General features: G+C 37.1%; 1 protein-coding gene across 1 annotated transcript in view; it reads left to right on the top strand.

Moving 5' to 3' along the window:
- LOC145663668 (uncharacterized) overlaps nucleotides 1-13,605 on the top strand; it is a 1,076,255-nt gene extending 1,062,650 nt beyond the window's left edge. Inside the window, exon 6 of the mRNA XM_081729765.1 lies at nucleotides 13,341-13,605. Coding sequence (XP_081585891.1) covers nucleotides 13,341-13,450 — 110 coding nt within the window. The 3' untranslated portion in view covers nucleotides 13,451-13,605. The remainder of the gene's footprint in view (nucleotides 1-13,340) is intronic.
- Nucleotides 13,606-16,597: the final 2,992 nt, after the last annotated feature.

The raw sequence follows: 16,597 nt of genomic DNA, 5'->3' as shown, positions 1-16,597 counted from the left end.
ACGATCATATAGACAAAAATGGATGTAACTGTGAGTACTACAACTTGGATTTAACGAAAGCCGTTTAGATGTTCAGTGGTTTGCAGGGTTGTATAAGACACAAAAAGGTAAGACACAAGACAATTCTTCATACCTCAGCTTCCAGTAGCTAGATACATGCAATTTCTCGTTAGATACTGAAACTGCTGTCGGATTTTAATACATGATACTTCGCATTACTTGTTTGTTTGTAGACAGCTACTAGCTTAGTGTTCTGAAAGGTTGTGTATAAACTAGGGATAGCCAATTCCGGAATTATTACTTTTCGGACTCCCGAAAGTAAAACCGGACACATTCCGAAATTCAGAAAATTCCAAATTTGGAATAATTCCGGAATTCGGAAAAATCCGAAATTTAGAAATTTCTGATTTCCTTAACATTCCGGTATTCGGAACAATCCGCATTTTTTCGAAATCCGGAGTTTTTCTCAATTCCGGAATTTTTGTAAATTCCGGATTCTTTCCGAGTTCCGAAATTCTTCTGAATTTCGGAGTTTAACTGAATTCAATAATTTTCCGAAATCCGGAAAGTGAACGTTCCGCTTCCGAAAAATGAATTTATTTTGGTTTATATGAATCGTGGTGGAAATAAGTCTTTGACCAGGTAATGGCGACTGCTTTGAAAGAAATGGGGAGTATGAGAATTCAATCTGTCATATTTGTAGTTTCGGGTGGAGAAAAAACAAACTTGTGACCCAACGGTTTAAGAAAAACTCAAGTTATTAATGTAAACTTGGCCGACATCATAAAAGAAATACGAAAGACATTTTGAATCGAAGAAATATAACATACAAGTTTGCAAGCGGAGACAAAAAAACCTAACGTAACCTGACTAAAAACGAATCGTTTACCGCGTAGCGATCGCGTGCGAATGCCGTTGCTATTATTATTATTATTATTATTATTATTATTATTATTATTATTATTGCTTTACGATTTTTGATGGCGATTGATCGGCGATAACATACGTTTTATTATATTCAGATATTTGAATACTCGGGTGTTTCAATACTTGAACTATCAGATCTTCAGGAATAATAATAGTAATAATAATAAACTAATAATATTTATTATTATCTCGTAGAAGATTAAAAGCTATAGCACGGCCAACAAGAGATGGTCTCTGACGTTCTCGAAATAGTGTATGTCCATTCTTTAAGTAACAATTGCTCTGTAGACTGAATCTCATAGGCTATTTCGTTACATTATATTTCGGAACTAATTGAATTATGCTCTGTGTAGGTATTTTGTAGCAAAGCTTTTATATTTACCTCTGCATATCCTAAAAGTTAGTTTATTATATGCCTTACTGTTCCCTGATATTCAGTTATATTTATTACAGTTATTTTTCTTAAAACATACAGTAGAATACTTTCTACATGAAACTTGAATGGAACGTTCTATTTTAAAATGTTGGTAGTTGAAGAGGTGTGTCTTGAAGCTACGGAACCCTTTCCCCGAAATCTCTACTATTAAGTAAGTTTTACCAAATTTTAGGGCAAGTTTAAAACTTTTAATGTCTTTATTATTATTATTATTATTATTATCATTATTATTATTATTATTATTATTATTATTACATCAACACCGTGTATAATCTTTAAAAGATATGTGGTTTGTATCTGAATAGTAAAAGCTAATTGACTGTCGATCTCGGTCGTCGAGAAGTCTTCAGGAGGGAAGGACATCGGTCACGTTCTGGGTTTGAGTTGCGAAGAGGCAAGTTTCCGTGCTTGAGCCAAAAATTGTTAAAAGTTATAGGCTTCAGCCAAACATGTTCAAAACAGCTGGGACCGGGTTTAGGCTTCTCAACGGCTCGAGCGGCTCGGCTTACAGCTCATTCACCATCGAACCGAACCGAGAAGTGAGTGTAGAAATTGTTGAAATAGAAACACAAAATACAAATACAAATAGGGATGAGCACGAGTCGAGCCAAAATTCGACTCGACTCGAGTTCAATTCGAGTCGAGTCAAAGGTAATTTTCTTGAGTTGAGTTCCGAGCCAAGTCGCTGTTTTCGAGGTCGAGTTTCGAGTTGAGTCGAGTTTGATAATGGCTCGCTCGCTCGTTCAGCTCGTTTTAACTCGCTTTGAAATAATGGCCTGATTAGACTGGAAAGCGAAAGCCATGAGAAATGTAAGCAGTAATGTGGAATACTTTTAGTGTTGCTCACGACATCTCGTCTCGTAATTTTAGTGCATCTCGTGGGGCAATTTTAGTGTATCTCGTCTCGTCTAGACAAGAGTTTTTTTTTAATATTACGAGACAACCTCAAATGTCGTAATCACAAATATAAGTATATATTGTAGTTCTTAAAATCAAGGCTGAGACCTGCACGGTCGAATTCTTGAGCCCAAGCAGAAGACCAACTCGGGTAGTGATATCAACCGGCTCGTCTCGTATCAACTGAGCGAACAGCTCGAGTCAGCTCGGTTGGGATGAGCCGTCGGCTCGGCCCAATTGAGCCGATGACCTGAGCCGGCTCAGTTGGAACGAGCCATCGACTCAGCTGAATTGAGCCCATGGCTCGAGCTTTCTCGGTTGGGATGGGTCACCTACTCGGCTGATGTGAACCGGTTCGAGCCAGCTAAGCTGAAACTAGTCCATCGACACGTTTGGACTCAGCTCAACTAAGCCAATGGCTCAAATCGGCTCGGTTGGGTGAGCTGTTGGCTCGGCTCACTTCTCGGTTCGGTTCGATACTGAATGAGCTGTAAGCCAAGCCGCTCGAGCCGTTGAGAAGCCTAAACCCGGTCCCAGCTGTTTTGGACATGTTTGGCTGAAGCCTATAACTTTTAACAATTTTTGGCTCGAGCCCGAATACTTGCCCCTTCGGAACTCAAACCCAGAACGTGACCGATGTCCTTCCCTCCTGAAGACTTCTCGACGACCGAGATCGACAGTCAATTAGCTTTTACTATTCAGATACAAACCGCATATCTTTTAAAGATTATACATATATAATAATAATAATAATAATAATAATAATAATAATAATAATAATAATAATAATAATAATAATAATAATAATAATAATAATAATAATAATAATAATAAAGACATTAAAAGTTTTAAACTTGCCCTAAAATTTGGTAAAACTTACTTAATAGTAGAGATTTCGGGGAAAGGGTTCCGTAGCTTCAAGACACACCTCTTCAACTACCAACATTTTAAACTAGAACGTTCCATTCAAGTTTCATGTAGAAAGTATTCTACTGTATGTTTTAAGAAAAATAACTGTAATAAATAAAACTGAATATCAGGGAACTGTAAGGCATATAATAAACTAACTTTTAGGATATGCAGAGGTAAATATAAAAGCTTTGCTACAAAATACCTACACAGAGCATAATTCAATTAGCACTGAAATATAATGTAACGAAATAGCCTATGAGATTCAGTCTACAGAGCAATTGTTACTTAAAGAATGGACATACACTATTTCGAGAATCGAGACAAGAGGGTAAATGTTTACGATACTCTTCGTCTCGTCTCGATTCTCATATCCAAAGAGAGACGAAAATTTTGAGTTAGCCTTAACCCGTCTCGAATGTAAAATGTTAATTCTCATGTTATTTTGTTTTAGAAACGAGATGAGAAACTTTTCTTCTCGTGAGCAACATTAAACCAAACCGAAATATTCTTTCCAAATGTCACGTCTCTGCTTGTAATGGTATGACCTGAGCGATAATTAGCTCCTATAGTGCGTCCAGTAAGAGAACGTCTCTGACTGCTCGCAGTGACATTGCTACTACTCGCATGTCAAGGTTTTTTTCGGTGCAACTGTAGTGGCAATTTAATTAATGGTATAAGACAGAGTGATCGTGGTTGGTAACACTGGTATCAAAGTATTGGCTGCAATGTCCTACCGCATGTGGTAAGAAACGTCAGAGACCATCTCTTGTTGGCCGTGCTATAGCTTTTAATCTTCTACGAGATAATAATAAATATTATTAGTTTATTATTATTACTATTATTATTCCTGAAGATCTGATAGTTCAAGTATTGAAACACCCGAGTATTCAAATATCTGAATATAATAAAACGTATGTTATCGCCGATCAATCGCCATCAAAAATCGTAAAGTAATAATAATAATAATAATAATAATAATAATAATAATAATAATAATAGCAACGGGCATTCGCACAAGCACCTTGACCACTGAACCGCGATCGCTACGCGGTAAGCGATTCGTTTTTAGTCTGGTTACGTTAGGTTTCTTTGTCTTCGCTTGCAAACTTGTATGTTATATTTCTTCGATTCAAAATGTCTTTCGTATTTCTTTTATGATGTCGGCCAAGTTTACATTAATAACTTGAGTTTTTCTTAAACCGTTGGGTCACAAGTTTGTTTTTTCTCCACCCGAAACTACAAATATGACAGATTGAATTCTCATACTCCCCATTTCTTTCAAAGCAGTCGCCATTACCTGGTCAAAGACTTATTTTCGCCACGATTCATATTAACAAAAATAAATTCATTTTTCGGAAACGGAACGTTCACTTTCCAAATTTCGGAAAATTATTGAATTTAGTTAAACTCCCTAATTCAGAAGAATTCCGGAACGCGGGAAGAATTCGGAATTTACAAAAATTCCGGAATTGAGAAAAACTCCGGATTTCGAAAAAATGCGGGTTGTTCCGAATTCCGGAATGTTAAGGAAATCAGAAATTTCTAAATTCCGGATTTTTCCGAATTTTAGAATTATTCCAAAATCGGAATTTTATGAATTCCGGAATTTGTCCGGTTTTACTTTCGGGAGTCAGGAAAGTAATTATTCCGGAATTCGCTATCCCTTGTTTATATACAACCTTTCAGAACACTAAGCTAGTAGCTGTCTACAAACAAACAAGTAATGCAAAGCATTTTTTATCCTGCAATACGTCACGCATTAAAATCCGATAGCAGTTTCAGTATCTAACGAGAAATTGCATGTATCTAGCTACTGGAAGCTGAGGTATGAAGAATTGTCTTGTGTCTTATCTTTTTGTGCCTTATACAACCCTGCAAACCACTGAATATATAAACGGCTTTTGTTAAATCCAAGTTGTAGTACTCACAGTTACATCCATTTTTGTCTATATGATCGTGTTACTAAAGCTTACTATATGATTGCATTAGTAAGTCTTACTCTGCTCTCTCGTAAAGTTGTGATACGATCTACTACAGAATAAAGAACCAACTATCAATTTAACCAAGTTGTTGTATTACTACACATCTGCTTCCACCTCTGTCAACTGTGGTCGATCTCGTGGACGCGACATATTTGCTTTTTTATACCCTTTTCTTCGTTTACTGAACCAAGCAGTAACTATTCTGAAATATACTACTGCGCATGCCTCGTAGATAAATATATTTTTGATGCCAATATTTTCCGTTTTGTCCAAGGAATGTTATTTTTCTTATTCCCAGCATGACTCTTTTATTACATTATATGAAGAACATGTAGGTCTAAATACCTCATGTATTACATAGAATGTAGGTTTAACTCTTCCAGCAAAGAAGAAACATGTGATCATAGTATACAACCCACGGAAGTGATAGCTGGCAATACAGTGGTCGTAATCCCTAACCGCACAGGGAGTTAGCGGTGCCCTCCCCACTGGTCTAGTGGTTAGCACGTGCGCCTTTGGTGTATGGTGTCCCTGGTTCTATTCCCGGCGAGAGAACGTCTATGATTTTTTAACTGTCCTCGATGTTTTTGTGTTCGTGTCCCTGTCGTTATAAGTTATTAGAAAAAGCAAGTTACAGGAGTGAAGCAAGTAAAATTAGCAATAAGTAAGTTACTGAAACACGTTCGTTGAGTCAGTTAAAAAACATAGTGGACAATGAACTGGCTTTTCGCGCCGTCCATGCGAGTTCGAATCTATCTCGGCTTGATTTTTTATCCATTTGAGAGAAAGTATTATTTCTTTTCGCTACAGGTAGTCACTCTTTTCGTATTTTTCGCCGTCGTTCACAGTTAAAGGAACTGGCTATACTTATTCTTTCTACGAATGATGGATCTTCTCTTTGATTTCATGTCAAACATGCTCACGTAATGAAAAGACGCCGTCGATAATAATAATAATAATAATAATAATAATAATAATAATAATAATAATAATAATAATAATATGAAATATTAGTAGCTAACGCTTGTGTGTATTTCGTCAATATAATGTTGTCTTATTATGTGGAAATAAGTAAGGCTGGCTGACGCCCCCTCCTTGCTAATTTTTTCAATGCGCCTTATGGGTTCACGTTGTCCAATGTTGGTCCCATCCCACTATCACCTCCAGTTCTCTCGATATAAGCTATCGACATTTTGCCTAAAGAGGGCTCTGTCGTGGCTCCATGACTACCCGTGACAAAGACTTTTCGTTCATTTTGCATTGAAATCGCTTATTTTTCTGAGTACTATGAGTGCATAATGTCCAACTTTGCTCCCATCACTCAACAGTTTCCCGTTCTCTCGATATAAATTGCTAATATTTTGTTTGTAAGGGAGATATGGCGTTACAATCATTACGTTTGAAGAAGAATTGAGGAAAATATTGCCTTGCCACAAACAACACCTATTATTATTATTATTATTATTATTATTATTATTATTATTATTATTATTATTATTATTGTTGTTGTTGTTGTTGTTTTACTTACCACTAATGTTGCCTACCTTTATTTGCAATGCAATGTGTTACTAAAAAGCAAATCAAATAACACTTCTCGCCATGCACGCTCCCGAACTCGAAATACATGATTTACAGTTCTCTGTGTTAGGGGAAAACACATTTATTATATTATTCTTTCAAATAACACGTTTCACAAGTTACTTCACTTTCAATGTGTAATTCCATATCATCAGTAATAATCATCTTGTTCCGATAGGAAAATATCCCCCCTCCTGCAAAAAAAAAGCCTGACCGTAGCGAAAGTGCGTGAACCTTCTTTAGGCGATTAATCGGGTCCAATATTTCAATAAGTCCCTGCACACAAATATTTCAGTAAAAGAGGAAAAGTTATCCAAATTTTCTGAATACTTATTTATGGGCGAAATTTGGTTCCCTTGGAAGTTTTTAAGAGTTTGAAGGGCCGCCATTTTGAACATTTTCATCTGATTATTCTGGTTAACGAACTCATGAAAATATTTCTACAATTAATGTTTGTGCCAAGTTTCGTTTCAATCCGCCGAAAATTAGGGTGGTTATGACATTCACAAATAGCGTTATATATATACAGATAGATAGATAAGTAGACACACAGAGGGAGAGAGAAAAAGTATATTGCTCCCTTCTCGCACCTGTGCTGCATCAGAGCTAAACCGGGCCCCTTTGCAAAACGTATTAACCTACCTAACCTAAACACAAGCCTCTTACTTGCTAACGTAGAAACGTGGTCGGGAGGTGTAAGGCATGTAGAAATTGTATTTTTAATAACGATGAGTATGGATTCGAACACTCCACTTTCATGTTTTTCTTTTTAGTTTTTGCAGCTACATCGGAACGTTCAATTTTTATTCTTCGCTAATTGCAAATGGCGTTTACATTCAAAATATGAGGAATATTGGTGGCATTTGTTCGGATATTCTTCTCTTTCGAAATGAAGACAAGAATAAAAGCAATACGCAAAGAGAAAAATTATTATCAGTACTAAACATTACCAATAATAATTGCTACGAAAAACTCTTTTACCATCTGTCATGAGCTGTATGTATTATTAACAAAAAATTTTAAAAATGCCCTTGCCCAGGGTTCGAACTGGCGAGCTTTGCGTTTGTAAGCCAGCACCTTAACCACTACACCAAGATCATGGCATGGTGAACGTTTGGTTGTCGGCGTATTTGTTGTATTTGTGTTTTATGTTCCCACTTCTACAATTTTTACTCTTTTTTCTAAGTTTAACAGCTGTTTCTGACTTTCTCTTTCGGTGTCGTCCTTTATTTACACTATGCACTATTCGTATTCACAGCTTGTGCCCCTCTGCAATGTCTTATTCAGATTAAACTTTTATTTTTGCCCCTCAGTAAACATTTGATTGATTTAATTCTCATACTCTCCACGGATGGAGCGCAGGAATGCCAGACTCGAAAAATAGGTGTACATTTACTTTCCTGACAGATAATACCAATAGTACGTTGTATCAGGCATAAACAGGTTTCTCTTCTTTAGTCTTGATCCCAGTAGTTTGGCAGATTCCTTTGTGAGACCAAGACCACGAACTAAACCATTTAAACCATTCTGTTCGAAAAGTGTAGGCTCTGTTGATTCTTGTGGGTCAAAGTCCGAATCGTCCTTGTTATCAGTAGGAGTTTCGGAAGAGGTTTCGTTTAATTGGTCTTGTGGCCGTGGGACAGGTATGTCAGTACCATGGGATAGGGCCTATTGGTAAACTGACGGATGGAATTGTAGTTGGGTAACCAATTTTAGCCCTGTTCCTATTGTTGAAAGCTTTCACATTCACAGAACAAAAGTAGCAATTGGTGCTGTAGTCAGTAGGCTCACGCCACATACTGGGGATTCCAAACGGCAATGCTTGTCTTTTGCCTTTCATCCATTGCCGCAGCTGTTCGATGCATGTTCGACAAACCTTATGTGGTATCCACGACTTGTCCTGATCTCCCAATGCTCTACGAAAATACGCAAGGTAAGCCTTTCGCACAAAGGAAGTTACATTGCGCCGTTGTTTTATGGGCACAAATGTCCCACATATATAACAGAATATATCTGGATTATTCTTACAATCTCGACGCTGCATTCCGAAAAGTCTGGGAACAAGCATTTCAGTTTCGTCATTAAATACTAAGCACACACCACGATATTAGGGGCTTGAAACCACTAAGCACAATTAGGTAGTTTACAATGAAACTCTATGGATCATTCACAGGAAAAGCAATATAGGAAACAAAACAATGCCGCTAGGCGGACACGATAAGCTGTTGTTTAGCTACCGTTACATTTCATGTCATGTGAGTAATAGCATTTCAGCCAATCAGGGTTTTAGTTGTTCTGGCTTGAGACGCATATGAAGGAATAGGTAAAATGACTATCTCGATTTTGTCACAAAATGTGATGTGATGAGATAAAACTAATCTTAGGTGGCAATCACCACATCACAGAAATATATTGCACTTATGCAATAAAATCATCGCAGGCTAGTATATTGACGTCCTACTGTATTTCTTTCATTATAATAATGCATTTGGAAGTCAACTCTTTGGGTTCATCGAATATTAGAAATACAACAGCAAATTAGTAAGGTAAATACTATATAAACATAACAATAAAACGAAACTTCACAGTGTATTTTATATTCAATTAGAGCTCACTGTAGTTAAGAGGGGAGCATACGTGCCTTTGGCGTGGGACTTCCGGGTTCGATTTTCAGTGAGAGCTCATGTGGTTCGTATCCAACGTTAAGCAATAGGTCCACGTCTCATATAGCCTCGATGCTGAAAGGGACGCTAAATTGAAATCAAATCAAATCAAATTTACATTGAATTATTTTACGGTCGTATCATGTTGAAACGTCACCTCCTATACAGCACTACCTTGATTTTTTTTTTTAGGTTATCTTCAATTTTACGCTGTTTCATACACTTCGTCTTCGCTTATTCACTCACTTCTACATTATTATTATTATTATTATTATTATTATTATTATTATTATTATTATTATTATTTGGCTATGATCTTCGTCAGACAGAGCTTCCACGAGATCATCTTGGCTGTTTTATCCGAATAGTCCTTTCCTAACATTTCCTTCCATTCCTTTAGGCTGTTCATTCCTAATTTCCTCTTTTTCCACACTTTGTATCAGTTAGTTAACTCAGTAGGTCTCTCTTCTGTTCATTAAAAAATATATTTATAAAGCTTAACATATCTCCAAAGCAAAAGTTACGTGCGAAGCGAAGTACTGGGAAAAACAATACAAGTTTAGTTGCGCGCGGTGGAAAGCACCGCAGAGTCACTAAACAATCATTAGTAGTTAAACTAAACAACGGGTAACGGAGAGATTGAGCAGGAATGTTCGGGAAGGTGTGGGGGAAGATTAGCTGGACGGTGGAGTCTATCTGACAAACAGGGTAGACACACGATAATAAATAATTTCCCTGCGGTGCTTTTGACCACGGTGCAACTACTCTAAGGTTGAATCTACTAGGTTTAGAAGCTAACAAGCTTATAATAGTTATATTGTACTGTTCATCTGTTTGTCTATTAAAGATATACATCTTGCGCTTGTAAGTGATGGCAGTACTGAAATGTTTCTTGCTGCCTTACGAAAATTTGTATCGCGCAGAGACCAACCTTTGCATGCTTATAGTTAGTTTTTGCGGTAGCAATTTTGTCGTGCTAATTTAGAACAGAAAAGATTTTTGAAATTTATGGTAGATCTTCAACATACGGAGAAGTTTTCAAAATATGTTAGCACTCAAGATATTAAATGACATTCAATCTTCCTGCGACTAATCGTTTTGGTGGACTCTGAGAAGTAAGTGGAAATAAGTAAAACATACCTTAAAACGTATTGTTAGTAGTGTAGACGTAACATTCAAGGAATTATACAGGGGTTGGAAAAGAAAATCTAAAACGTTTAGTTTTCAAAAGTGTGAAAATCATACCTAGTATATTGTAGGGCCTCCTTTTGCGTCCAAAACAGCTTGGGTCCGACGTGGAATGGACGTATACAGCTCCTGAATCGTGGTGTGTGGAATTTTGTAACATTGTTTCTTCAAAACATGCTCCAGTTCCTTAAGGGATGCTGGTGGAGGGTAATGAGACCGAACACACCTTTCTAACTCAGACCACAATGGCTCAATGATATTCAGATCTGGTACGTGTGGGACCCAGGGGAGGTGTGATAGCTCTTGGTCATGCTCCTCAAGCCATGATTTCACCGTTTTTGCAGCGTGACAAGGTGCCAAATCATCTTGGTAGATGTCATTGCCATCAGGGAACAATATTTGGACCATGGGTAGAACCTCGTCCCCCAAAATAGCCTCATACGCCTTAGAATTCATCATTCCATGCAGGGCTATGATGGGACCTGCAGAAAACCACGATACCACTGCCCATACTGTAACAGAACCACCCCCATGCCCCATGCTTTACAGTTCGGAGCAGACAGTCTGTATCATAGGCCTGCGACGGTTCTCTCCATACGCAAACACGACCGGTTGTTGGGAACAAGGTGAAGGTCGATTCATCGGACCACATTTCGTGTTTCCACTGCTCATGAGTCCACCACTGGATACGCCTCTTCGCATAACCGCTGTTACCAGGGGTTTGGCGATATCGGCCCTGCCATGAATTTTCATTTTATGAAGTTCCCGTCGCTCCGTTTTCGATGAAACCGGGTTCTGTAGGCCGGAATTGAGTTCAGATGTAATTTTCATTGCAGTGCTCTTTTTTTTAGCTTCTACAACCCGTTTTAATACCCTCCGGTCCCTATCTGACAGGATTGTCTTTCGACCACTGTTGTGCTTTGCAAACGTTGTTTGCCCATGACTTGTTTATGTCCTCGTGACATTGGACACAGTGCCTTTCGATACCCCCAAATTGTTCGCCACTGTTGCCACTGAAGCTCCAACCACACGGACACCAACGATCATGCCTCTTTGGAAGTCTGTCAGGTCACCCATTTTATCGCACCACTTTCACACCACGACACGCACAGGTGAACTGGTTACTGCTGAAGGAAGAGCAAGATCCACATGACGCATTGAAAACAGAATACGATCGGTAACTTTACCATGTGTTGTATAGTGGAGGCCCAAATTTACGTGTCCTGTATGAAGTTTTTTTAGATTGTTTTTTGTTTACCCCCTGTATAGTGTGTTAACTCAAATTGAGGAATGATTGAACTCTAGGCCTTTGACTCCATTGTTTAATGATCCTATAATTTACATGTATTGACACCGGTTCATTTTCTGGTTGGGCAAGCACTACTAGATGTATCAAATAAGATTGTACAGTGTTAGAATGGGTTCGATATTTAGATTGAAACATTCAAAATTTGGTTCAAACATTCTTGGATACGGTGGCGTTTGGAATACTTCTCTCGGTTACAGCAGAAGCGTAAATGATTGTTTAAAAAAAATTGTGAGTTAGTAGCGTTTTTTACTGAAATTTAGTCACCTCAGCAATAGAAACCTCGTAGAATCACTGAAGTTCATTGAGTACTGATGGGCTGATATATAGTAACTGTACGCACTGCACAAGAAGAATGTAGGAGACAAATTGTAGAAATGTCGGTCTTTCTTTTGAGCAATTGAATAAACCGTATTCTGATCGTAATATGTAACTTCTAAAGTGAAGTAGATACTTCAAGGCGGGGGTAATGTTGGTTTCATGCCATCTATTGAGTGTGTAAGTTATTTGTTGCAAACATTCGTTGGTGGAGTCAATACTTCTGCTCCTAGCGGTCGTATGTAGAGCCGTATGTATGTATGCTGAGTTGAGAGTGGGTACATGTAATGACATCATGCTAGTCGCAGCGAATGAAAACCATTAAAGAATTTAGATATAACTAAAATTTTATTTACCTCAAATACTTGGCTTCACCTTTCTAAATTTAATCTCAAACGTAACATACTGTGCTACTAAAACTTCCCTAACTCTGTCAAATTTAAAGGTAAAGAAAATACATTGCTATCGTTATAAAGCTCTGATTATGCTATGCAGCTTTCATTTCCCATTCGTTTTCGTTATCTGTTATAGTTTCATAGTTGTTTTGCAAGAATTATAAAAATGTACGAAGAAAATTGAAATGCTGGAAAAATTACCCCACATTTAAACTTTATTAATTTTTTTCTTAAAGTATCCATTCTCTTTAATTGGCCACAAGAAAGAAATTTCTATTTTCATTATAGAATTAGGTAATCTACTATTAGAAAAATATCGCAGTTTCTAGTAGATACCATCTCGAATTTCAAATTTCCCTACTTACGCTCAGCTTGTCCGATGTCTACCCAAGATTTTTCATCATTTAAGTATATCATACTTGGATCAGAAGAGAAACTCAGTTCGACTCGAAATTCCTATGGTGTTATGGCCAGGGTCTGTGTTACTGAGAGGTTTGGTAAAACGGCGAATTTAAAGCTATTTCAATCGGAATTGAATAGGCAATTTCAAATCATAATCCAATTTATTATATGTACCACATATATTATTTAAACAAATTAATTTATACAAAACATCCATGCAACAGATTCTGGAGTGGCAAACTTCATATACGTCGTTAACTTAAGGTAACTGTTTTCATCTCACTTTATTCATTCGAGAACATTAGACTTACTTATTTAATTTGGTTTCTGTTTTAGTGGAGGAAGTATTTCTTTGGCAAGAGGTGTATAACATCTTTAAATTCACTTGGAGAAGAGTTCAGGAAATACATAGCACCACTTCTGCTGGAACTTGTTTGGAGGAATGATTCAGCACTTTGAAAATAGCCTATCCTTCAATGAAGTAGAGAAAATCAACAGTGTTAATTGTATACTACAAATATATATATATATATGGTTGTGTAAAATAACATTTCACATTTTAAGATAATCTGATAGAAAATATATTACCATATAACTATTACATGCTATTATTCTTATTACTAGTAACACTGTACATTGTAGAAGCTCTTTTTAATAAATTTCAGCATCGCCTTGTTCCTTACGAATTCCACCATGAACTTAAAAATTCAACTAACATTTTCGCAGAAGATACTTTTTCAATTAGAGGGGAGAATGGTAATTATTTTATTATTATTATTATTATTATTATTATTATTATTATTATTATTATTATTATTATTATTATTATTATTATTATTATTATTATTATTATTAGTGGCTGTTTTTAACCCCGAGAATCAAGGATTGTGGGAAAATTCATAGAAAAATTACATCATATTCTATCAAAATCGAATTATTTTTACGGTCTCGCGATGGAAACAATTCTTAATCGCACGAGTAGCAAGGGAGAATTGAAAACATTCTTCCATTCTCCACTAATTATAAATCCAAGCGTTGTGGATGAATGGAGATACAGATATTTCTAACACTCTACCAAAACCGAATATGTGTTTACGAAAATTCTGTACAAATATTCTACCGCATATGCTGTACAAATTTTAACTCAGTGCAGCCTTACTAAAATTACATGTATTTCCACCCACGATAACGTTCGTAAACGAATTTTCGGTGTTGCTGAAGTGTGATAAAAAATGTTTCGAGAATTTTCAGTCATTGAAACACTTGGGTTTAGTATTTGAGAAGACTGAGGGAATATGATGTATCATTTTAACTCCACGGGAAAGCCTCAAAGAAATACGTATGTGCTATATTGCATCGAAATCAAATATGTATTTAATAACGAAAAAAATATCGTTGAACATACAATTTTCAATTAGGGAGAACTCAGACATATTTTTCATTAAAATCGAATCATATTGATAAAAATTATCAAAGAAAATTATTTTCGTATCATAGTGTGTACTACTTAGGAAAGGAAATAAGAAAATCGAATTTATTTATCCAATTTTAAAGCACATTCCTGACCTGACTGATTTTAATCGTAGACAAGAGAGATGACTGCGGCAGACCCTGGAAGAAGTATGTTACCTCGAAGTGGAAACATACATTTCCGTAATTTATGGAATTTACAACGGAAATTTTTGTATGTAAATATGCAAATGTGGAACACAGAGGTATTTTTATATCTCGCACTTAATGGATTTCACCCACAACAATGGGATTATTTCGGTAGGGAGGAGGAAAGCACATTTCAAGTTTCTTTAAAATAGGATTTAGTTTTACCAGTTATAGTAGAACAGACATCTTACAAATCCCGGTTGAGTCTCATGAACAAAAAGAACTAATAGGCGCGTGTCAAAAAGAGGCCATTTGGGAATTGAAAACAAAGAAAATGATTTTATTATTGATTCAATACAGGTATGCATTTGACTATGTTCCTTCATAGTCATCTTATAGCTAAAGTCATTTTGATAGAATTAATACAGCCAACAACAAATGTATCCCTGACTGCTATAACTCCATTATGCCGGGCCCTGTAGATTTGCTGGTACAGCAAACCAATGGACAGATGCAACCAATGGACAGATGCGACCAGCTTACATTAAACATTTCAACTAGGAGAATAGCTGGTAAGTGTGTGCAGCACTGAAACAAGGTTTAGCTGTGGAGTTGATGCGCGAAGAAATTTCTCCATTTTTTGTATTTGTATCAATTGTTTGGATCGTGTTGTCTAATGAGTGTTATATACGTACAAATGATAAAATTCGTTGTGTGTATAATGTATTATTTGATTACATACTGCATGCGTGACGTAAGAAAAGACTCTGATCATACATGAATTAGAACATTGTTGGAATTAAGTGGAAATGTGAATTCTGCAACAGTTCGAGAAAGTAGTCTGTAAATCTTTGTGTCCGTTAATAGACCTGCTCTAATTCTGCGTCATTCTCGTTTTCTGAACATTTCTTTTCTTCTTTACGAGAGAAGATCTTGCTTATCATACTGAGTATGGATTGAAACTGAAGCATGTTGAAAGGTTTGGATCTGTAGTAATTCGAACCTGGGTATCCTTAATAGAAATACAATGCGTTAAACACTTACCTACGGGTAACACTTGTAATGCGCCGCTATTCTAGACTTGCACCATAGCGCATTACACGATATGTAGATTGGCAATTAGGATTTTGGTACGCATCTAAAGATATAAACATTTTAAAATGCAACGTCACATCAATCAGCTGGAGGAGTGGACACGCCGCTGGAAAACTAAGATAAACCCCACAAAGACAACACTTGTGGACTTCACGAGGAAAACAAAGAAGAAGACCTACAGGCTCACCTGGTCAGGCAAACCGCTTACTCTCCAGAATGAAGCAAAATACCTGGGAGTAACCCTGGACTACAAACTTACGTTCACCAGACACATCTCCAACACCGCCGACAGAGCAGCTCAAAAAGTCCGATGGCTACTACCAATTCTCCTGAGCCCGCAGTTCGAACTCAACACCAGAAGGAACATCTACTCCACCTTCATCAGACCGACGCTACTGTATGCACACCCCGCATGGGAGCATGCGGCTGCAATTCACCATCGAACTCTCCAGACAATCCAAAACCGAGCAGCAAGGGCTATTACGGGTCACTCACGAGACACACGTATAGCCCAAATCCACGAAGACCTGGAGCTACCACTTCTCAGTGAAACAAGAGGCATTCTATCCAGACGATTCTGGCAAGCAGTAGAACAGCACGACAACCAGCTAGTGGCAAACATAGGCACTGGAGACCCGCGACGACGAGTCTACAGAATGCCGCGCCCGCCGTAAAACAACAAAACTAATAAGAAAAGAGAGCCAGCGACAGTTGCGGTTCTTCAAAGATAATACGAGTGAAATCAAAAGTCAATAAAAACAATTCAAAACAGATGGAAGGCAAGGGCATATGCCCGGAATTTCGTTCACTCAAAACCGCCACTACAAACGAAACGAAACGAAATGTAAATATAAATAAGTAGAAAATGGTGTTATAATGGATATACGTAATAGTGAATT

Source organism: Thermobia domestica, chromosome 11, assembly GCF_964235325.1.
Source record: "Thermobia domestica chromosome 11, izTheDome1.hap1.1, whole genome shotgun sequence".
NCBI classification, from domain to species: domain Eukaryota; kingdom Metazoa; phylum Arthropoda; class Insecta; order Zygentoma; family Lepismatidae; genus Thermobia; species Thermobia domestica.
The sequence above is the reverse complement of the archived record's forward strand: the minus strand, read 5'-3'. Positions and strand labels throughout refer to the sequence as shown.